We start from the raw sequence: 25,233 nt of genomic DNA, 5'->3' as shown, positions 1-25,233 counted from the left end.
TAGTGAACTGTGGTAAACTGCATCAAGTGATTTCAGAGTGGAAGGGGCTGCATGCATATACTGTACACAATGTCACCATAGACTAGGACTGACATTATAGTTGCTTGAATAATGGTCATTCTGCTTTCTAAAGAGAAGCAAGACCTAATCCTGTAAAGTGCACCTAATTTAATTTTTACCTTTTTTGTGAGATCAAGCACATGTGTTCTAAATGATAGTTTGTTATCTAGCCAAATGCCCAGATATTTGTATTGAGAAACTTGCTCAATTTGTGCAATTATAACAAATGTTATAGGCATTAAGGTCATACTTTCTTGATTTAGTAAAGATCATAGATTTTGTTTTTGCTTCATTTAGAACCAGTTTAAGATCTTTCAAGGATTTCTGCACACAATCAAATGCACATTGAAGATATGACACTGCTTGCTCTACAGATGGTGCATAGGCATAAATAATTGTGTCATCTGCATAGAAATGCACTTTACAATTTTCTATTGAAACACAGATGTCATTGATATACAATGTAAACAACAGTGGTCCCAAAATTGAGCCCTGTGGAACACCATTATTTAGTCTCAATGGCTCTGAGGTTGATCCTGTCACATCTACCCACTGTGTTCTATTAGAGAGGTAGTTTTGAAACCATGGGAAACACTGCATATGATGTTTATCAATTTTAAAGACAATTTTTCATGTCAAGACATTTGCAGTTTGTGTCGTAACTATTGAAATAAAATATTGTGAAAGATTGTAATTCCAACGACTACAAACCCATTAGTTGCGCTAGTGACGTTACCCCATTCACAGCCACAAGGGATTGTACAAGCATACCAGCAACAGGTCTTACTTGCCGATGCCGATGAAAATACCATGAGTCAGAGGATTAAACACATCAGTTGTATTCGTCCAGACTGTACATTAACTGCTAAGTGACATAGCTGGCAGCAAGACATAACAGCTAGTCATATCGTTTCATTATGTAGTCCACTGAGCGGATTCGCACAAAACAAACATAACTTTTAAAGTCTATCGGACAACAGTACTTTCTTGACGTGGAAAATGATTGTTTAAATTCACACACATCATATGTGAAATTCATGGCACAATTCGAACAGGACCAAAACATAATTGTTATTTCTCCATTAACTCCCGTTCATATTTTTTCGAAAGATAGGTCCCATGGACCGGAAGTAGAAAAGCGTGACTTCGGCTCTCTATCCCTTACTTATTTATATATACATGTGATATAGTGTATATTGCACCGGTTTATGGGCAGGTTATGGAATATAAAAAAATGAATATATTGTGCAGTTTTGCGTGTTAGCAGTACAAGGGCATTTATGAAATGATGAGTAAATGTAAACAGGCAAGCAGTGCAGTGCAGTAAATGTAAACAGTTAAACAGTGCAGAAGTAAAAAGTAAACAGGTAAACAAGGAAACAGCTAAAGTGCAAGTGCTAGACAGGAGGTAGTGTTGCGCGGGTTAAGGTTTTTTAACATCCGCACCCACCCGACCCGTCTGGAGAGTCGATCCGCACCCACCCGACCCTCAAAAATATGCGCTGATTAACGACCCGAACCCGACAAAAAAAAACAATGTGCCTATAGCCTAGGCTATCCTTTGTAGTTCATATTGAGGTAGAAACATGCTTTCTTATTAACTAAACACTGAAACAAGAAGAATTTGCACTGTAGGCTATATGCTTCAACAAAGAGTTGTTGCTCTAGGCTTGGCTCGCTAGCATGTTGGATTAATTGAATCTGAATCTAGCTTCAAGGACATAGGCTATAGGCCTACTAAATAAATAAATAAACAAACTGAAAGATCCTTAATTCTTTATTGATGTATTTAAAGGTAAAACACAAGTAATAGGCTACATCATGTAGCCTAACATTAACTCTCTCTCTCTCCACGGGCGCGCACGCGCAAACACACACACATTGACACAGACGTGTTCAATCGGTTTAAACCCTTGATATCTGTCTGTTGCCTAAACTTTACATTTTTATGAACTGAACCAGAAATCTGTCTAATGTAAGAAAGTTGAAAATTATCATTATAGCATGCATCCACAAACTTAACAAAAGTTCCGCGGGTAGCGGGTTGACCCACGCAACACTAACAGGAGGTGTAGTTTTGTTCAGCAGTGTTATAGCCTCTGGAAAGAAGCTGTACCTAAGCCTGCTGGTGCGGGAGCGCAGGCTCCTTTATCGCCTGCCAGATGGAAGTAGGGTGAAAAGACCATGGTTTATGTGGGTGGCATCCTTGACAATGGATTTGGCTTTGTTTGTACAGCGTTATGAGATCATGATGAACCTACATGCCAAGTTTTGTGCCTGTGGGACTTTTAGTTTTTGCCGCCCAACCAATTTTATGGCAGGAAAATTATTTAGAATAATAATCCTTACAAATACAACAGGGATCCATGAGCTTCCCTGCTTGGACCCCTAATAATCGTGTTAAATAATCATGAAATATTTATCATGATGACATTCATAATCGAACAGCCTTACCACTTTTATATGAGGGTTAGCTCATTAAAAGTCGACTGGTACAGAATAGCTATCCCAAAGCCTTGTCTTTGGTGCCTTATAGTCAACAGGACAAATCTTCAAATACACATTTACATATGCGAACAAAAGCAAGTAAAATATTCATTCATAAATGTGATTATGGACTTACATAATGGAAATGCAAATTATGTGCTTTTTGCCTTGCAGTGCTATTGGACATTCTTTCTGGATGACATCTGAGATGTATTTCCAGATCAAAATAGTGAAAGCCAAGCCAGACTTGAAAATCATAATGAAATAATCATATTTTGTTGATGCCAGCAGCCAAAGGATGGCACAGTCTCAATTTACCTGTTGCTTCTGCTTTGCTTTCATGTGAGCTGGTTCCTCTCTCATGGGTCTTAAGTGAACGTGTCGTTTTCTCAAGGCACTACATGTTCATCCAAAGAGGACTCATCAATTTATTATGACTCTGGGGAAACACTGCAATGCTGAGAGTAACATGTACATCTAACTTTAACTGCCATCCTGTGTGTAGACATGTGATGGCAGTTGGTATAAATGAGTATTTTCTCTCTGGATATCTAAATTAAAAGATAAAATACTATTTTAGTTTAACTTTTCGGTGTATATTGCCTGAAAGCCCATATTGTTAATGTTGTCTGTGCACTAGAATTCTCTCACAAAGAATAACATCTTTGTGAGAGAATAACAAAACCACAAAATGCTGCATAAAAAAGCTTATTCTAGGTGAGAGTAATTTTCTGAAAATCCCATGAAGTTAACTTATTGTGAACAAATGTTATCAGAAGGTATTCTTCTCATATAATGCACAACTTAAAAAGCACTGAAAATTATACCGAAGACTGAAGATTGTGTGTGCCTTTTTAATCAGAAGAAAAATGTGTAATGAATTTGCTTGAATTTCCCCTTGAGGATCAATAAAGTATCTATCTATCTATCTATCTATCTAATGGTGCAGCAAACATGCTGCATTTCCTGACGTACCAGTTTGGAAAAAGACTCTTTTGAATGCTTTTCAACATCTCTGGAAAGTGTCTCCTGTACCGTGAGCTCCTAGAATGATGACACTAGCTTTAAAGGCTGCTTTGAATAAAAATGAATATGAAAAGGAATTTGATATGAGCCCCGATACATAGAACTACAGCCCAGTATGGGAGATGCCTGGAGGGGTCATGGTGGTAGATATAGCTTCACATTTGTGCTTTTCATCAACCAAGTGGTCAGGCAGCAGGATACGTCTTGTGAACTGCTGCAGGTCTTGCTGTAAATGTTAGGGTAAACACCAGTAAAATATCTGCCTTGCTACAGAGACTGCCTGCTGTACCTTTTCTATTCAAAGGGAAAAAAAATAGCCTAAAGAAGAAGACATGGCTGGCTTGTCACATTATACAGTATGTAAATGAGAGATCTCAAAAGGCTATAGCACTATGTTGTGCAGATGTAAGAGTGTGAAACATCATTATCATAATGCTAACAGTAGGCTACTATAAAAAAAAAAACTATGCTACTTAAGCTTGTACCAAGAATCGAGTACTGCTGAACTTTGAGTGTATGGTAAAATCTGATCAGACATCACACTCTGGTGTGAACCAGTCTGGCCAGTGGAAAAGACTCTTTGTCTGATTTCACATCTGCAGGTACTTGTTGGAACATGTTGCTATAGAAACAGTCTTTGTCAGGAGGCAGAAAAAGTAAACAGATCTTGATGTCTATTTGGTTGCATACAATAGTTTTGGCAGAAGTTTATTGTCATACAGTCAAAACCAGACATTCATGCTGTTTACAGGAAACCTGTCACCCTTGGAAAATGAATTCCCAAGTAAAGCCTGTTCGTTTAGCCTGCATTTTCAGATTCAGTGAAATGTTCTAATTAAACAGAACAGGCTCTCCTGACGCGATGCTGGAGCAGAACCATAAAACCTGCAGTTTTTTTCAGTCTACTGGCAGATGTTTACAGAGACTACCTTCATTTCCATTTCAATGACAGTGTAACGTTAGCAAAAATATTATCATATCCACCAAATGCACATGTTTTAGCGCTGAGGAAGCTCTATACTTTATGTTTAATGAGCAGGGTTTCAGTAAATTGGCATTAGAGGAAAATCTTGCAATGCTATCATAATTGTTATGCAGAGTGAAATATTTGCATAAACACTGACTTGGGGCAGCCGTGGCCTACTGGTTAACGCTTTGGACTTGTGACCAGAGGGATGCCGGTTCAAACCCCGACCAGTAGAAAGCGGCTGAAGTGCGCCCTTGAGCAAGGCACCTAACCCCTCACTGCTCCCCGAACGCCGCTGTTGCAGGTGGCTCACTGCGCCGGGATTAGTGTGTGCTTCACCTCACTGTGTGTTCACTGTGTGCTGAGTGTGTTTCACTAATTCACAGATTGGGATAAATGCAGAGACCGAATTTCCCTCAAGGGATCAAAAGAGTATATATACTTATACTCTAGCTTCTACAGTATGTGGAAAAAAGTCCATCTAATTTGGTACCCTATTCAAAATCCTCATGTTATTGTCCAGAGAGTCGCTTTGCTTTGACACAGAGGTCTGTGATGAACTCCAGTGTGACAACACATCCTCTGAAGGCCAGTGCGGTAAACTACGAAGCACGTTAGACATATCTAGGCTATGTAGACATATCAAGGCTTGACAAATAGACGTGTATACGTTAAGTGATACTACGATTGCACTTATGTGATATATTTGTCAAACTAGGCTTTCAGCTCAGATCTGTGCGCGTTCTCTGTGTTGGGATGACTTTGGCCAATCGTGGTAGCGTGGAGAGCGACAAGACCGCCTCTATTTAAAAACAATTACTTCGCATTCATGGCGATAGCTTAATCTACACTGCGGTCATTTTTTGTGTCTAACCTTTAACATCAAATAAATCAATTGTCATAAGTTGTTGTATGGTATGCACGTCCATAGTGGGATATTTGCACACACAGCACTATTAAAGCGCATTCGAGATCCAAAATGTTAGAGGCGGAGCTCCACCTGTAAGATATATGACAGAATCCTACACGTGAGATAACTTCGTTTTTAAGACAATTGATTGGTCAGTGTGCAGTAGATTACACGATTTGAGCTATAATTTAGCACATAACCTCCTCCCGACCAGGTTTGGTTGACAGCATAAGATACCATGGTGATATAGCGACACTAAAACAGATCCACTTTCGTGTCACAGCATAGCCTGGCTTTGAGCGCAACATACCTCGCTAACCCACTAATTGAGATTCGTAGTACACCCCACTGAAGTAGCAGAAATTGCGTATTGTGAAACATGCTTGGCAGTTGGGCATCGTAAATGATAAATGGTTGATCAGTTTATCAAATCAGTTCTCTGTTTATCATTCTTTAACACTATTTATTATGACCGCCGCTAGCGAAGCGGTCATATAGGGATTATCAAAGTTTTTTTTTTTTTTCCCCATCATCTACTTCCTGAATTTTTGGCAACAATACCCGGGACACCGAAACACCGGGCCACATGAAATTTGGTGGGTATGTAGCCCCACTAGACTTTTACGGAAAAATTTTGTTTGGTCCAAACACTCCCAACCCACAAATATTCATCATCATTTGGCTGCATTTCCAGTATTGCCGTTACATAGTCATTTGTTCACCAGATGGCGCATCGTTGCAGTGAGACGTAATTTTGATGGAAGTTAATCTGAAGTGGGTTGGAAAGACAATAGAGATCTGGACCCCATGTGACTACTGGTGTTCGGGACACCCCTATTAGAAATTCATGATATTTGTCGCACTATGCTACGGTGAGAAGTGGAATAAGCTTGCTTAATGCTAACGTTAGCATGGCTAGTAGGGGTCCAGGTTGTTTGTTTATGTTAGCTTGGCTAGCTACCGTGGTGCGTCTGGCTATCTGTAGCTCAACCAAGTTAGCTGACATTTTTAATTTCATGTATAGGTTAATCATTCCCAAAGGCTTAATGACCCGCAGTTAAAGCCATAGATGGTGGTGAGGAATGATGGGGTTGTCTTGGGAGCCCACTGCAATTGCACAGCAATTTGAGGAAGAGTTTTCTTTTGAAAACTGCATGGAACTGACAGGGATTGTTTTGTTTAAATAAATAAATAAAGCAAGCTGCTACCTTATGCTTGTTTCCCAAACACAATGTAGCCTACAGGTGTACCTTTCATCTGTCCAGTTGCAATGGATGGACTGTGATGAACTGCCCTACTTGTGATTGTTTAGAGATTTTAAAGGTTTATAACAATGCTACAAATGTTTTGGCAAGTGCTACAAATCTATTCACCTTTGCAGCACCAGTAGGCTAGTTTCTGTGCGGCCCGTAAACACACATGCCAAACAAGCATACACAAAAGTTTCAAGAGTGGGGGATCTAGTAGAAGATGGAGACATTGATTAATGTGATTTATTTTCGCGGAATGGATGTACAGGACTGAGCCGCGGTCATATTATGTATGCGGTACATCTAGTTTTTAATTCACATACATGTCTTTCTCTTTTTTTATCAGTTCACACACTTTTTGTTTCTCAGCAAATGCCACGATGAACGGTAACAAATAGACTAGGCTATGTAGGCTAAAGTCATATTGTGGGGAGTTTATTATTTCGTTTTGGCAAGTAGCCATGTAATAAGCGGGATAATGTATAGAACGCCGGTCATTATTGGGAAAATAAGTCCCGACAGGGCGAACCGGTCTTGTTCTGCCCTGAAGGGACTTATTTTCCCAATAATGACTGGCGTTCTATACATTAGCCCTTACATAACGACATGGCAATGTGAACTTTGACCCCCCTATTAGAAATTCATGATATTTGTCGCACTATGCTACGGTGAGAAGTGGAATAAGCTTCCGGAACAATGTGTTTACTTTAATCATCTGAGAGCATATGCAGAAATAATAATCCTTAGTATGCCTGACACCCTATCTATAACACTACTCTGACATACACAGCATCTCTTTTTTTATATCAAGGAGGCTTCTGGTATACAGTTTGATTGTTTTGTGCATACTCTGATAGTAAACTACTTGCATAGTAAAAGAATACAAGTATGCAAGTCAAGTGTTGTGCGTGTTAAATGTTTTACTGTGCACATGTGATTGTAAAGGCAATGTGCAGAAATGTAAACAAAACATTCAGGTATAATTTATCATTGTGAGGAACATTATAATAGCTTGGATAATTCTGGTATGACCTTGACTGAAATGGAATAGCCAATGACAAAAAGCACTTGATCTAGTCCTGTTGGGCTTTATTAAATATAGACTTTAGTCCCCTGGTTCATCTTTTCAGGGCAGCACTGAAATCTCCTGCTGTATTTTTTAATAGGAATTACATCCAGCCTATTCTAATAACTCCATGGTGTTGATTTTTAAACAATCATTGAAGGTTTCTATTTATTATCACTGAAAATGTAATATCTTCTCGTAACAAAATAACAGGAATTTTATCAAATCAGAAGTAGGTCTCCCGCAGGTGTGTTGGAAACATATTTGGTGTATCATTTCTGTTTATTGGCTATCAGTTAATTGCATAATGTGGATACAATATGAAGCCTATAGCTATAATAAGTGTCAGTAGTAAAGTGTGATTTCACATATATTTGTCTGAAATGTTTTTTCCATTGGTATTAATGGTCCATGCCGTTGGTCAGATTCTAACTATTGAGGAATAATACACTACTCTCCACGGGATCTCTTGCCGAATCAACGCTGCTTTCCAGAACAGTCCGCTCCCGCAAACAAACCGCTCCCTACAGTGTCAGCGGAGAATCTACAGCGACCTCCTGGATTTGTCTCTGTGCGCACCTGCACCGGGCGTTGCTGTCACCACCATGCAGCAGTGTCCCTGATAATGTGCCAGACTCTCTTGTGCCATCCACCAGAACAGGCGAGCACCAAGACTGCATAGGCCTACTCCCACTGATTACTCCGGACAATGGATCACGTGACCTCAAAGCCGCTGTAATGAATGTGAGGTCTCTTTCGAACAAGACCTTCATTCTCCAGGACAACTTTACGTCTCGTCAGCTGGACTTTCTTTTCATCACGGAGACTTGGCTTAACAACGGTGATGTAATGCCTTTTGGTGAACTTTGCCCTCCTAAGTGCAGCTTCTTCAATTCCCCAAGGTCTACTGGTCGTGGAGGTGGTCTAGCAACTGTGTTTAAAGACTGTTTTAATTGTAGAATTATACCAACTAATGTTTACTCTACTTTTGAGGTTCAACTTTTTAAAATTCATGCTAATCCCCCTGTCCTCTGTGCATTAGTGTACAGACCACCTAAAATTGGTTCTAATTTTATTCAAGAATTCTCTGACCTTTTATCAGTCATGGCCACTCATTCTGACAAATTATTGATTCTTGGGGATTTCAACATTCACATCTGTTGCCCATCAAAACCTTTGGTTCATGAGTTTTTATGCATAGTGGACTCTTTTGACCTCACTCAATCAGTGATGGCACCAACACATCAGAAAGGCCACACTCTAGACCTTGTACTTTCCTCTGGCTTCTCTGTGTCTAATTTAGAAATTGTTGATATTGGTATCTCTGACCACTCTATGATTTTGTTTGAATGCTCTGTTTTGTTCCCCTGTCTCTCCGCCCAAGTCCCACTCCTTTGTCCGAGCCATAAATTCATCCACAGCTTTACATTTCTGTAACACCTTTATGCTTACTCAGTCACCTGCTATCAATGATGTCCTGTCCACCTGCTCTGATCCGGAAGAATTAGTTAATCTCTTCAACACTTCCTGTTCTGCTACTCTAGACTGTGTTGCCCCTTTAAAACTAAAACGGTCAAAAACCAACTCCACTCCCTGGTTTAATGATTCTACCCATTCTCTTAGACAAGTGTGTAGGAGAAATGAAGGAAAAAAGACAAACTCCAAGTCTCTTATGACATTTTTAGAGATTCTCTAAAGATGTACCAAAACTCTGTTATGTCAGCAGAACAGAGTATTACTCTAAGTTGATTGCCAGTAATGCTCACAGACCAAAAAATATTGTTTAGTACCATCAACTCTATTTTAAATCATCCTGCTGCTGTTCTCTTTATCACTCCCACCACTGAAAACTGTGAGAAGTTTCTCAATTTCTTCATTGATAAGATTAATAACATTAAATCTCAAATTCCTTCCTTAATTTCTGATCCCTCAGTTATAAAACTCTCACTCAGCTGCCTTCAGCAGTGGCAACCTGTGTCTCCCTCCCAGCTATTTGAAGTGGTCTCTCATATGAAATCCTCCTCTTGCCACTCAGATGTTTTACCTTCACACCTGTTTAAGGAAGTCGTTAACATAATTTGCTCTGTTGTTTTGGCCATTATCAACAGCTCTCTATCTACTGCAGTGGTCCCCATCTAGTTTTAAGCATGCAATTGTCCAACCTCTACTAAAGAAGCCCAGTCTTGATTACAGTGACCTGAAAAACTGTAGGCCTATTTCCAAATTACCTTTTGTTTCAAAGATCCTGGAAAAAGTTGTTCTCTCTCAGGTCACTTCTTATTTGAATGCTTTCAACATCCTAGATAAATTTCAGTCAGGTTTTAGAAAACTTCATAGCAACGAATCTGTTCTACTTAAGGTGCAAAATGATATTCTTTGCTCAGTAGATAATGGTTCTTCTGCCCTCTTAGCACTTCTTGACCTTAGTGCTGCTTTTGATACCATTGACCATAGCATCCTGTTAAAACGTCTGGAGGATGAAGTTGGTCTGCAAGGGGTGGTGTTGAAATGGTTCACATCATATCTGAATGATAGAACATTCTCTGTAAGATTAGGTAATTGCTCTTAGGCCCATTGCACCTATCAAATGTGGTGTCCCTCAGGGTTCCATTTTAGGCCCTCTGCTATTCTCCCTATATATGCTGCCTCTTGGCTCCATTTTTAACAAACATAACATTCAATATCACTGCTATGCTGTTGACTCTCAATTTTATCTGCCATTAACAGCCGATAGTTCCTGCACCTTGGAAAGCCTGTTTAACTGCTTTAATGACATAAAGAGTTGGATGGCTGCAAACTTCTTACAATTAAATGAAAAGAATTATTTTTGGTCCACTCAGCTCTGTTCCTAAGATAAGAAATGCACTTGGGCCACAGTGCCACAGTGAGGTCAGAAATCTAGGTGTTTTCCTAGATTCCTCTTTGAATTTCAATAAGCAAGTCAGTAGTGTGGTTAAGGGAAGCTTTTTTCAACTAAGACAAATAGCTAAATTAAAGCCCTGGCTCTCATATACTGACTTAGAAACTGTAATCCATGCTTTTGTTCATCTAGGCTAGACTATTGTAACTCTCTGTATTTAGGTCTGAACCAATCTACCCTTGCTAGACTTCAATTAGTCCAAAATGCAGCAGCTAGGCTTCTTACTGGAACAAAGAAACATATGCACATAAGTCCTGTGCTGACCCAACTCCATTGGTTACCTGTCAATTACAGAATTCGTTTTAAAGTTTTACTTTTTGTTTTCAAAGCCCTAAATGGAATGGCACCACAATATATCTGTGACCTTTTAAGTCCCTACTGTCCTTCTAGGCCACTGAGGTCTTCCTCACAACTTCTCCTATCAGTCCCAAAGGCAACCCTTAAAACTAAAGGTGATAGAGCTTTTTCTGTTGCTGCCCCTAGACTCTGGAACAATCTCCCTATAGAAATTAAGTCCTCTCCCACCATCAGTAGTTTTAAATCAAATTTAAAGACCCATCTATTTTCTTTGGCCTATAATGTCCATTAATTTCTCCCCTTGTTTGGTTGTTTATTTTTATTTTATTTTTTATTTATTTAATCTTATTTCTATTTCTTTTCTGCATTATATTAACTTGCATCTAACTTTACTGTACACCTTTGTCTAGGCCTACAGTAGTAGTAGTTTCAGTAACCATATGTTTATTTTTATCTACAATCATAATCTGTTTATTATTATTATTATTATGTATTTTCATTTATTTATTTTTATTTTTTGTCATTTATGTCTTTATTTTTTGTTATTATTTATGTTTATTTGATTTCTGATCACCTTGGGTCAATAACATTGCGTTTAAGTGTGCTATATAAATAAAAATATGACTTACTCCATCACCAGCTGAAATACATATAAACATTTTGACCAAAAAAAAGCTTTGTTGGAATTCTGGAAGTAGCATGTGCTTTTGCTTTTTCCATCTCCTTCACACAGTAGTCTGTTGTTTCAGTTACTGGAAAGGGCTTGTTTGGGAAGCATCTTGCCAAAGATTTTTCTAGTTAAACATTTTAGAACATTTTGAGATGGACTTTGAGCTTTGGTACTGATTTTGGTGTGTGTGTGTGTGAATCTCATCTTAATAGGGTGAAATAGGCTTTTTTTCTCTTTGTCAAACCTGTTTTATTTTCTCCTTCCCATAATATATGTCATGTTTTTATTCCTGGGAAGTGGTTTCCTTTAGGATACTTCTACTGTAATTTCTTTACATGTACTGTACACATGTGAAGACGCTGTATGTAATGTACTGCTCTCAATAAAAATGCAGATACAATGTAGATTAAGTATTTTAAAGAGAGAGTAGATATGTTTTTTTATTTTTTCAATGGGGAAAATATCCTCCATAAGGTCACTACATCTCTTTCTTTAATAGTTGTGGGGGGGGAAAGGAAAATAAAGGTTATTGTTGTGAAGTACCCTTTTAGGCGTTCCTACTCTATCTACTGTAATGTAGTGCCAGCATGCTGTGAAGCACCTGCATATGGAAATGAGGTGTCGCTTGTTCTGCTCTGTGGAAGCCCAGCGCTGTCGCCGTGCATCAGTATGCAGCAGACAGTGGCAGCTCAATGGGCAGCACGGGTTCAGCACAGCAGCCTCTTTTTCCAGGCATCCTGCAGGAGAGGCAGCATGTTAGACTCTCTGATTCATTGTTGGCCGATGCTGCCTCTGAGAGGCTAGCAATTACTGGGGGGAAAAAATCTTAGCTCAAGGAACCCTCATTTGGCTGGATCAAAGCAGTTTACCGCCATCTTATCAGATGGGAAAGATAGACATGTGGTGTGACAGTGTAATTTTGTTCCAACATTCTTATCTTTTCCAGACTATTAAAATATGTTTACCATAGACTGTTGAAATATTCAGTGACCTACATCCAACTGTTTTTATACTTGTCTGACTCTCCCAAATACACAATACAGAGAGTTTATATTTTTCTATAACAAAGGCTCATTAGTCACAATATTTGATATTGGTGTGTTTAAATTGTATGATCTTGCTTAACAAGACACATTAGCAGTGTAGTAGACACAGACCATGAGAAAGATTCCAGCTATATTTTAATGTCCATTAATTAAAATCTCCATAAATTGTCTTTAACTCTCAGCATTGAAGACTTCTGATTTAATATTTACTAGGTTTACTCATTGGGTATATAGGTAACGTAGTGTAGACATCTCTCACCCAACATCTGTTTAATTCAGAAACGAAGGTGAAGTCTTATTTTTTAATTTGTTCTGGGAGCATATGAGTCTAATTCCTCAGTGAGTCGAGGTGGGATGGCGTGCAATATTAAGATAACAATTCTGACTCTCTTTAAAAAACAGAAAGATTACCTAGCTATTACTTTTGTTCCCTAAGGCTGGAGAATTTGTTTTTAATGTCTCTTTCAAAGCTTTTCTGTTTATGCTTTCAGCCAACACTGGCCAGAAACACGTGAAGTAGACTGGTACTGAATCATAAACAGCATATGTGCAAAGACTGGCTCGTGAAAATGTATTCAAGAGGCAACTAATTAGAATTAATGATTCCGTGGGAAAGAAGGAAAGCAAAATTCAAAAAGGAAAAACATGTTCACAACAATTAACACCAGCCATTTATTCCTAGACAGGGCTGCATATTCTACACCTCCAACAGTGTTAACAGGGGATTCGGAGTCTAATCTCCTAGCTCTCTATCCTACTCGCTTTACTAGATCCTATCTAGCTTCACTTTATCCTTTCTAACTTCAAATGCCAAGTTGTAATCTTGGTCATTTGTAAAAGGACCTAAAAGGAAAAAGTCAAATACACATGGAAAATACATCAAATATCATTTAGTGGTGTATATGTTTTATGAAATGGCAATGTTGACTCATTATTTATTCATGTTAGGCGGAATTCTGGAATCACAAGAGCAGATTGGTGCTACAGATATTTAAATGAGCAACAGGCATGCTGCTGTCAGGGTACAGATTTATCCAGCTGTGTGATTTATTGAATGTTGTGTTGTTTAGAACACGAGAAAGCCAGACCCAAGCTACCATTACACAAACTGCTGAATCTAGAGTTTGAAAAAATATTTTGCATTGCCTTTGATTTTGAGTGAGTGTGTTACTCAGTGGCGGGTCAGTTTGCATGTCCATCACTAAATGTTGCTGAACGCAAACAAATCACACACATCAACCCACTGCTATAATACTTTTAACTGCTATGGGTCCCTGTATGTGTTGTCATAGTGTGCCTAAATGTGTTACTGTATGTCTTGCTATGGAGGTGAGCCAGGGAAATAGTGCCATGTTGAATCTCAGTGCCAAACTCACAGGCCAAACTCACTGGCCCATTGGTAACAGAGCCCGTTTCTTGCATGGTTGAGCTTCATGCTTGCAGAAGCTTGCTCCCAGTGCTATTTCTGAGTGTGGGGCAGCTGTTGAAAAGAGAGCACTTGATTACAAATGTTGGAACAGGGTTTGCCCCATAACAGCAACATGTCCTTGAAAAGGCATTACTGTAGACCAAACTTAGTGTACAATATACAGTGTAAAGATCCGATAACCATGAAGAGTACTCTAAGTGTACAGTTTTTGTGAAGATAAAGGTGTGGAAATGACAGTGATGGTCATCTCCCTATATAAGTCACTTTACTTCTGAATTAGTTTGAAGTCGATAAAAACGGCATAGTGCAGCTGTAACTGAAGCCTAATGCTTTGTTACTTAATAAATCCCCATCCTGAAAACAAGCAAATTTGTCTGCCAGTGCGCTGAGTAAATTTCTTAAAATTTCTTGAATTTTAATCTTCTTCTTAAATTAAGTCAAAATGATCTTTTGAGAGTGCTAGGTATGTCTCTTCATACTAAAAACAATACCAAATAGATTTTTTGATCTTAAGATAAGATTAATAACACTTAGAACACTAGATTTGATTTTTTGCAGTGTTGGATACATTTGAAAACTCCTGGTTGGCATTGTAGTGTGTATGGGGAAATCAGAGTGCTTCAAATACTATGATGTGTGGTTAGGCTGTTAGGCTGTATTTACATTAAAACAGGTAAATAAAAAAAACACATATTTGAGATGAAAAAGATCTCCGTCCATATTATCGTTTTCGAATATAGTTTTTCAAAGGTTTCTCTAGTGAGTCCACCGTAGAACATTAAAATATCATAGAGGTGTTTGTTGTTGACCCTGTTGCTTCCCTTATTTTTAAAAAGATGATTCAGGGTTGGGCACTTCCTGACTCATGATTTCAATAGAGGTTGAAGATGCAATTAGAGATTAAGATGTTACACACTCAGCTGCACACTTTTTCAAGGTGATTGATTTTCAATTGATTAGGCTTTATCGTATTGGTACCGGGAGGTAATCTAATCCAAGACGCAGTGTGAGCCAGAAGTACTAATGGCTGCAATCATTTGGTAAGGAATGAGATGACAGCCCACAGGAATTTCAGTCAATAGCTCCCTGCAAGTTTTGATGCCAGTGGAAGGTTGGGTTGGGAAGTTTTCTCTGTAAGTGGAGCAGATTGTTTAAAGGCAGGGACTCACTTTGGGAAGTGCAGTAGATTCAGAAGGCCAACTGTCTCATAGAACTGTCAGCTAAAAAGGCTTTTACTGTTCTATGCAGTGCAGTGTATATTTTATATAACCATAGTTGTAGAGGATTCTGTAAGATATTCTCTGTAGAAAAACAAATCTGAGTGTTATGATTGGAACCGCTTGTATTTATGACCTACAAACGGCCGTACATAAACAAATATACATAGATAAATCTTTGACAACTTAAAGTCCTGACGAGGATACATAGCAGGTTTTTAAAACCACAGTTGAATTCCTTTAGTTTAGTTAAACCACAAATTCTCTTTCCCATTTGTTAAAGATCAGCCTTCGTAAATGCAGTTTGAAATAATATTATGATAGAGGAGACTTGGATCTGTCTGATGTGTCTCTACAGATTCTACTCCTACTAAAGTGTTTTCTGTGATGTACTAGGTCTTTGTGTGACTGCTCCATGGCCCTGAGCTTGAGTACTTATTTTCGTCCTCTTTGAGCATGAATGATGGGGAGAAAAGTGAGGAAATGTAGGAACCCAGTACACCTCTACTTGAAACTCAGTAGAGCAGCAGACGTTAGTAAGAGCTTTATCTCGTACACACAAGTGCACAGCTGAGTAACGTGTGACATCTTAATTTCTATTTGTATCACTAACCTCTTTTGAAATCATGAGTGCCATGAAGTGTGTGCATGCTTTTAGGCAGAACGATAGGTGACATGAAGTCTATGGTGTCATCTCATGCTGTGTGGCTGACGGACAGACATCGGATTTGGTTGAGGATGCTTTGTTTTGAAATCCAGCATACAGCGATGCTTGGGAAAGGAGGGACTATGTAATTAGTGTGAGTGTTTAATTAGGTAGTGGGCTTAGATGGTGCTGAGTGCTATTGAGATGGATTACATTGTTGACCTTTAGAGACTTGTGTCTTTAATTGACTGAAGCCATAACCACTTGGATGCTTAGTTTTAACATGATGATGAAGGACATGGTGAGATCTATTTGTGTGGCTAAATTCTTTAGAAATTAACATGCTCACTCTTTGTTAGTCTGTACATTTGTCTAAATAAAGCTTGAAAAGATGCAGTAAAAATGTGCATTATCAAAAATAGAGATCATCCCCTAGCACAGATTGGGCATTGTAGCAAATTATCTGTTAACAAAGCTTGCCCTCAGCAGTGAAATATATGACATTTCAGTTTTAGTTGAAATAATGCACAAGAGACAAGGACTTCATTTATTAAGTAAATATAGCAACTTCAAAGAAGAAAGGACACTGGATAATTTACTTACATGTACCACTTGTATTTACACAGCTCTTTGTTTTTATAGAAAACAAACCTCAAGTCTTAGCTTAGAGTATAGCTGCTTGTCAGACCAGCAGAATGTATTTTCAGCGTGTAATTTCTGCCTTTGGCCTGTAGCATCAACCCTGACAGAAATGTGGTGTGTATACAATAGTGTGTGTGTGTGTGTGTGACTGAGTGTGCATGTTCCTGTGCTTGTGCATGTAGATGTGTGTGTGTGTGTGTGTGTGACAAAGGAAAATATTATTGGAGGTAACGAGAGCCTTGGCTGTCTAGGGGGAACATTTCCTGGAGGGACAACACAACTTTTTTCACTCCCCTTGAGGCGAAGAAATTCTTTGGCAGTGGTTTCCGTTAAAGACTGTGTGTGTGTGTGCACGCACACATGCATAGATATTGGTGTGTGTGTGTCTGCATACATATCTATATGTGTGTGTGTGTGTGTGTATGTGTGCAAGGAAGAAAAAAACAGAGATGGAAAAAGAGAGAGCTCATCACATTACCTGCTGGTTTATCTCAAGGAGTTCAAGGTCATGCTGGTGAGTAGTTCTGTGGGGCATCTCAGCACGTTCTGAAAAGCCTACCAGGTGTTTTATCACCTCTTGCTCTGTTGTGTCAGGAAGTGTTGCAACCAACCAACCAAAATAAAGATAATAGCCAGTGGTCACTGTGCTAACAAAACATCATCTCAACAGGACCAGCTGAAGCCCAATTGGTTATCTGCCCCCTCAGAATAGTATAGCATTTTAATTAGCCTCCCATCCCAACCAAACATGCAGGAAATGGTCAGTCACACTCTTTTCCATCTGGGGCGCGTTTCCCAAAACCATAGTTGCTAACTAAGTAAGCAACTTTGTTGGTTGCAATGCATTTTCCCATTGCCAACCAACTAAGTTACTAACAGGTTAGCGACTATGGTTCTGGGCAACAGGCTTGTAAAGCCACACAAACACAGACAAAACAAGTCAGGATAAAGTTATTTATCTAGTGGTTTTAAACATTTGGAGAAACAGAGACAATGGAATTTAAGTCTAAAAGTCTAAAATATGCTTAAATGTAGATCATACTGTTGGTGATCCATTTACTTTAATCAGTTTCAAATGTGCTTGGTAGTGTACAGATTCTGCAGAGATTCATAATCGTTCATTTTGCCATATGGACAAAGGAATAGGCTTTTACAATCAGAAATCTCCAATGGGCCAGCCAACTGAAGATCACTGAATTTTTCACAGTTCTGTTTTATTTTGCCATCTGCTTCTCTCCATCTGCTGAGGTGACTGAACATGAGCAAATTATTATGTTTTAGGCTACTTCGAAATTAAGCCAGCCTTAAAGGAAAATTCCGGTATTTAGCACTTTGAGTCCCTTTTCTGGTTTGTTTTGGATGAACTAGAGTGGTGGACACCGACATTTTGACAATTGGTCCTGTCTCAACTTTTCTGACTCGTTTTGAATCGCCTTTGACTAGTCAGAGTGGCTGCTTACAGGCATGCTCAAACATGTCCTAAAACAACCCTTAACTGTTCGTTTTCAAAACTGTGCAACTCACCGCCGATATATGCGCCGATATATTTGATTTTAATAATCAACGAACACCACTAAACCACTCGGTGATTATTAAAAGTGATATTAAAAAGGGTTGTTTTAGGACATGTTTGAGCATGCCTGTAGGCAGCCACTCTGACTAGTCAAAGGCGATTGTGATATAATGTTTAAGTTCAAATCAAAGGCGATGTCATGATATAATGTTTAAGTTTTTATATGTAAGATGTTTTTAAGTAGTAAACTTATTCACGTTCAATTGCAAGACAGTATGCCTAAAAAAGAACCCCTTATACACACATGCATGCTGCACCCTCATCTTTCCTCACGCACCGCACGCGTGCACACACACACACACACACACACAGGTTGCTAGGTTACCATAGCAAATAGGCTCACCCCAGAAATTATTTTTTAGTAGCCTAATGGTAAAATTATTTTTTAGTAGCCTAATGGTAGGCTATTTTTTAGTAGCCTAATGGTAAAATTATTTGTTAGTAGCCTAATGGTAAATGCTGCAGGTGTAGAAATCTACATAACACTGATATTTACTTTGATGTCAGGTCTAGATTACAGCATGAAACTTGTTGTGCATATTAATACATTAAATTGCTTTCCCTCTTCTCCCTCCCAGCACTTCACAACATAGTATGGACAGCTTTGTTCGCCCAGCTAAGTCATGCACAAGAGGCTGCAATTTTACAGAGAGCATTTTGAACATTATTTAATTGTTGGCACTGGCACTTAAAAACACTAAATGGGTAAATTGCAATAAATGGGCTTAGTTTTGTAGCCTAATGTTGGAGTTAGAATAAATACCTCTGTGCCAATTGCTTGATCATTTTACAGCCATGTCATTATTTGTTTTGGTTGTTTAAAAATGCAAAAAAAAAAATATATCCGATTAATCGATTAATCGATCGATAAAGTGCTAGATTAATCGATTACAAAAAGAATCGATAGCTGCAGCCCTAGCCCCCATGTTCATGCCCCCAGAGTGTAGTGCTGTAGATACCTGGCTGCTTCAGCTGTTGGAACTAGTTGTTTTCGGAGTTTTTTGTTCCATACTGACAGTACTCGAGAAACAGAGATCTGTGTGAAAAATTGCCGGATTTCTCCTTTAAAATGCTAAAGAAGTAAAATTGTGAAAATGGTTATATCTAATACCACATAAGGGCCCCTATTGTGTTCCCGGTGCACTAGTTGGATGGTTCCTCTTATCTTTAGTCAAAAGGATGCAGAGTTGATGAATGCCATGATTTCCAAAAAGAATGACAAATCTTGATTGGTCTAACCCAGTGGCTCTCAAACTACGGGGGGTCACCAAACACATAGGAGGGATCGCAGAATGATTTGCAGTCTGAATTAAAGACATTTTTCCAAAAGTTTTTAGACCAACCTGTTTTAAAAATGGGGATATTCAGTAGCCGTAGATGTAGGTTTCCAATTCACAGTGTTTTCATAATGTTTCTCAGAAAGTGGATACTCTGTTAACGCAAACTCAAATATCTACCTGCGCCCCTTGCAATGATGCCTCTGCTTCCAATGCCCATCTCGCAACATTTTGAAACCAAATTTTGCCGGTTGGAGAGAAGGGGGTCGCAAGGCCCATGTTTTTTTGGGGGTCACCATACAAAAAGTTTAAGAACCACTGGTCTAACCACAGCATAGTTTTTCACATCTAGTCTATTTTACACGGCCACGATAAGACAGCAATATTTATGGATCATCTCTATGCTTTCTACTTTGCATGGTAGAGTTTTAACCAGCATTTGTAGATGGAGCATCAAACTGTATTTGTAGATAATAGTTATCAGAAGTTTTCCTGAGCCCATGTAATGATTTTCATTACATAATTAGGTCTGTATTTCATGCAGTGCCATCTGAGGCTCTGAAGATCACAGTCATCCAAATGAAAGAAAGGACTGTTTATGTAAAGCCATTGACATGATGAAGTAAAGGAAGGGTTGTCCCATTTCATAGGGAAAGATTTCAACCACTATCCCTTGTACTCCATATCATGGGGTTATGGGAAATGGTAGGGATATAGATAAGAAATAAATGGGGCCTAAGCAATCACAGCTGACTACAGCCATGCTGTATTTTCACATATTTACTATGCATTATTGCCCTGTATTTCTTCATGATGTTTTCAAATAGGGTAACAAAGCACTGAGAGAGACCTACTAGCCTTTACCTTGTCTATTTGTACCAGTGCCACATTATACTGTAGATGTTCACTTCCATTAGAAAGATGAAGCACTCTGTAAAGTCAACATTCTTGTGAACATGTGTTTTCAGGCAGAAGCAAACTTTTTAATTGAGTTTGGTTCTACGAGAGGCCTGTTATGTGTGTTTTTTTATTCAGGCATTGTAGGTGTCTAGTGTGTGAAACCTTTAAAAATACATGAGATCTTTCCCAGAGGCTTTATTCTACACTTCTGAAACAAAACGTCTGAATATCTGTCTAAATGCAAAACCCATGTTTTGTTTTATTCGCATTTAAATTGGGGGGAGGGGGGGTACTTGAGAGGTAGTGACACATCATGCGCTTATTCCTGATGTGAGAATTAACACAGTGGCACAGTCAATATCTATCTTGGGCACTGACTGCCTTGGGCTTATTTCTAAGATGGAGTAGAATGTTATCATCTCCGCCATCCATTTAACATTGCAAATGGACAATCTGGACTTCAGGTTCAGTGAGACCACATCCTTATTTTTCAGGTCCCGCCCGTGGTGACAGAAACGCAATCAAATGACTCACTAAATGCATGACGCAAACTCCCACTATTTTTATGACTGAGCATACCACCTACTTAAAAACCTTGACTATCACAAAATGGAGGCAGTAGGATCCACAAGTCCATTAATAATCCATGAGTCCATGATAGAATTTTAAAAGAAAATAGAGGTTCCATAGACACTGACACATTAAGGCTTGCAGATAGACTAATGGTGAAGGAAATGGAGAAACTTTACACAAATGTGGGACATCACCTCAGATATTTTAGCTTACTAGCTATCTAGCATAGACCAGCTCTGAGCCTCCATTTCTTAGATGACCCAGTTGGGAGATTAAGCCTCTTTTAATTCAGTAAATAAAACATTCTCAGAGGGTTTCAAGTTCCTTTGAGGTTGTCTAGGGCTGTCAAACCTTTTGTTTCCTACGACCCCTTGTGGGGCAGAAAATGTTTGAATGTTTTGCGGACCCCTTGGCTATGGGGCTATGGGTCGTGGACCCCCAGGGAACCATAGTCTAAACTTACCATAATAATTACTTAATATGCAATTGTGGGGTTTGAAGTTACTGCTATTACTATAGGCTAGATGAACTGACCACGTAGTTAGGTGAGGTCGTTGTCATATGAGGTCCCAGATGTCATACAGTGTTTGTGTGACCTCTCCCAAGTAGTTTGACAGATCTTCAACAAACCTTGCTTGTTATTCACTACAATGTCTAAAAGCACTGATTAGATACTCAAGGTCATGGGGCCATAGGTCAAGGTCACATGTGGTCAGTGGTCAAGGTCTTGTTCTCTCCTGGCAGTGACAGTCCTACCTTGTATGACGTCCTGAGCATGGTGATTTATACCATAACATATCCTGCTGCCCCCTATCCCGCTTTTGTGCAATTGGATCACGGATAAATTGAGCCAGGATAACCAAGATATCCCGGCTTAATCCCTTATCCTAGTTTTGTGCAATAGGGCCCAGATTATCTTGTTTTAACTACAACCCCAAAACAGAAAAAGTTTGGACGTTGTGTAAAATGTGAATAAAAACATAATAATCTGCAAATCTCTTAAACTCATATTTAGTTGCAAAAAGGACACACACAGACAACATATCAAATGTTGAAAATGACAAATTTGACTATTTCATGGAAAACATATGTGGACGGGGGTAACAAAATGCTGTTAAGCATGCATGCTTATAATCATTCAATGTAGCCTACTTATTGTAGGTTGCATTCATAGGATTTGGGGTTATTTAGTGCAAAAGAACCAAGCCAACTTCCCTGAACTAGTTGTTAACAGGTATTTACATAGAGTAGTATGCTATCTACTATAACTATATCTGGTGGTAATGATTGCTGATATATGGACATAGGAGATAATATGATCTGAAAAATAATGCAATCTCCCTGAAACACTGAGACATTTTTGTCTCTCACATTACTTAAATAGTGGATATACTGTAGACTAGAGAATGTTGTTATTGAACAGGAAAACACATGTGCCGTAAATACTCATGCATTTGAAATCAAGGACACATAGTAAAATGGTTAAGTATTTGAAGTCAAAGCACAATTGAGCCATTTCTTTCTCCACAAAGAACCATTTATTCTTTACACATTTACCAAAAAAATCACGGTTTATTGAAAGGACACAGAAAAGTAGAGATAGAGACAGATGTAGCGAAGATTAATACTCAGTGCATGGCACATCATTCTCAGGGAAAACGACTCACTGTGAGTCTTTAGCTCTTCACCTCTGACACCAACAAGGAAGGAAGAGCTCAGGAATATTCAATGGTGAAAGTTGGCCAGCCAACTTGAGCCTACGTACTTTGGAAAATGGAACAGGGAATAAATCAACCTTTGCTACGATGTGTGAGAAACCATACTTTTTGTTTTCAATTTTGCAGAACAGTTCTTAATTGATAAGAGAGAGAGAGAGCAGTATCAGCACTGAAAATCTAGGTTGAACCAGTTGACAAGAGTAGTTTATTTATAAACATCACAAATTAATATAGTGGTGTCCTCACTTAAAAAAATTAAGGAGTTAACAAAGAAATTAACATTTATAAAACAAAATTACCAATACCATTGCAACCTTTAAAAAACCTATAAGTCTAGTATGCATGCCATAGTACTATGCTGCTTATTTAATCAAGAAAGTTCAAAAATTTTGTAAGTTGGGAAGTGACATTTCTACAAGAGCAGAGCTTCTATGTGACATTGGTTTTAAGAGAGTGTGTATGTGTATGCATGTATGTCAGTGTATGTGTGTGTGTGTGTGTGTGTGTGTGTGTGTGTGACTGAGCGAATCTAATTGTGTGCTTGCCAGCGTGCATGTGTGTGTGCTTATATGCTTTTTGAGTGAAAGAAGGGGCCTAAATTCATTTGACATCATCCAGACCATGCAGAAAATCTGCAGCTTCATCCTGTCTGCCTTCAGTTGTGTTTGTCGAGATGTGTCTTTTTAATGGCACCCTCCATTGTCATGTCGCCCTCTGATGTTCTTGCATTGCCATTTCCAGTTCTGTCATGGCTCTTCTGTGAAAGGGTCGAAACAAAACAATGATATTCTTAATGGCGAAACAAAGCAATGATATTCTTTATGGTCTAGGCCTGTGTGAAGAGAAGCGGCTTTGTTCAGGATTAGTGGGGTTAGTTTTCAGAAAATACGTCAGCATTGCAACAAACACACAAGTTCTCAAGAGAATTTTAAGGTTAGCCATCGTATGCTTTACTGATGGATGGGAGCATTTATTTCAACAGCATATTTAGCTCATAGCAGGTATGACAGTGTGAACACCACATTTATTTTCCCTAGGTTTCAGTATGCAACCTCAGAGTCGGGCACTGAAAAAATATGAGGACAGTTAACGAGGTGAAACCTCATTATGCTTGCATATGCTAATCGCAAGTATCCCCCACACACACACACACAGACACAAAGAGAGGAAGGACCTGGGAACATTATTTCACCTATCCCAGTGGGCTGCCCTCTCAGATGACTGGCTCTGCACACCTCCTAAGCTCTGTGCCTTTATCCTGAGGGCAGGGGATCAGCTCTACGGTGAAATCCAATATCCTCCTAAGGACTTGATAAGGCCAGGGTACTCGGGGGAGAGAATTTACAAGCCGTTTCATTTCCACAATCCACTGTGTGATTGCATTAATATCTCCATTCATAAGGTGGGAAACAAATGGTCGTAAATGTACAAGGAAAGCCCAGAAACAGGAGTGTATCTGAGAAAAAGGTTCCAGAGGAACTTGTCAAGAGACTGTTAGCAGAGATTAACGCTTTATGGGAGAGTGGTACTTATTGCTAAATTGTGAAGCGCTGGTCTTACGAGCAGTCGCAGAGAAATCAGTCAGAGCTAACGTCAGTCTGTGTTTGCAGATAGAACCAAAAGGACCAGTAGATTTTTTTTTTAAAGTGCTGCTCTCTAGATCACATGAGATTACTTGTATGAGGAAAAGTGATGGCTCACCTGGGTGCTGTGAGCCATCATTTTTTTGGTCTCCACAGATGCCTTCTCAGTCTGATTCTGGGAACAGGTCCCGTCGACCTAGAATGAACAGGGAAATAGTATTAGTTAGGGCATTTTAGACAGAATTAAAGATATAACCCAGCACCCAGGCGCCAGCACATATATTTTAATGGAGCCTTTCTTTTGCATGCCATAAACTCTGGATCATTATCCTCTTCCCACTCCCAAGAAATTATCTCACTCTCTTTTATGTCTCAACATGCACTACCCTCAAACTGTCTGTCTCTTCCTGTGTCTCTCTCTCCTCCTGAAAATTGTGTGTGTGCATGTTTGTGTGTGTGTGTTAGAGCTTAATCTGCATAAAGCAATGATCCATAAAAGGTCTATGCTGCACACATAGCAGGAACCTTTCCAAAAAAGCACAGATTACGACATGATGATTAGGCTGCTTTGCATTTAAAACAGATTCATTGAGATGCTTGGGGGTACACATAAAAGAGTACAGATAAAAACACAGAATATAAAATCATGGTTATTTGAATCCCACTGTAAATTGGAAGTGTGTCCAAAATTGACATGAGACACTTGGAAAGAGTGTAATTGTTTACTGCTGGGGCTGCTTGCTGAGTTAGGATTGCTCATGCACAGTGCTTTAAGAGAAGGGTGTACACTGAGGACTCAGTCAGGAATCTTGAAGCAACGGTGGAAGAAGCACACACACCCACACACGTTGACACACCACACACGTCATGCACACACACATACAGTATAGTACACACACGTTATGCACCACACATACTGTACACACAAAGTATCTCTGCAGACTGCAGTCGCACAGTGAGAAATTCTCCTTTGTGC

General features: G+C 39.0%; 1 protein-coding gene across 1 annotated transcript in view; it reads right to left on the bottom strand.

Moving 5' to 3' along the window:
* Nucleotides 1–22,471: 22,471 nt before the first annotated feature.
* Nucleotides 22,472–25,233, bottom strand: part of luzp2 (leucine zipper protein 2) — an 83,071-nt gene continuing 80,309 nt past the window's right edge. The window contains exons 11-12 of the mRNA XM_048263355.1: nucleotides 24,376–24,453; nucleotides 22,472–23,431 (exon numbers count right to left, since the gene is read on the bottom strand). Of these exons, the coding sequence (XP_048119312.1) occupies nucleotides 23,330–23,431; nucleotides 24,376–24,453 (180 nt within the window). The 3' untranslated portion in view covers nucleotides 22,472–23,329. The remainder of the gene's footprint in view (nucleotides 23,432–24,375; nucleotides 24,454–25,233) is intronic.

Source organism: Alosa alosa, chromosome 14, assembly GCF_017589495.1.
Source record: "Alosa alosa isolate M-15738 ecotype Scorff River chromosome 14, AALO_Geno_1.1, whole genome shotgun sequence".
NCBI classification, from domain to species: domain Eukaryota; kingdom Metazoa; phylum Chordata; class Actinopteri; order Clupeiformes; family Clupeidae; genus Alosa; species Alosa alosa.
This window is presented reverse-complemented; position numbering and strand designations above follow the sequence as displayed.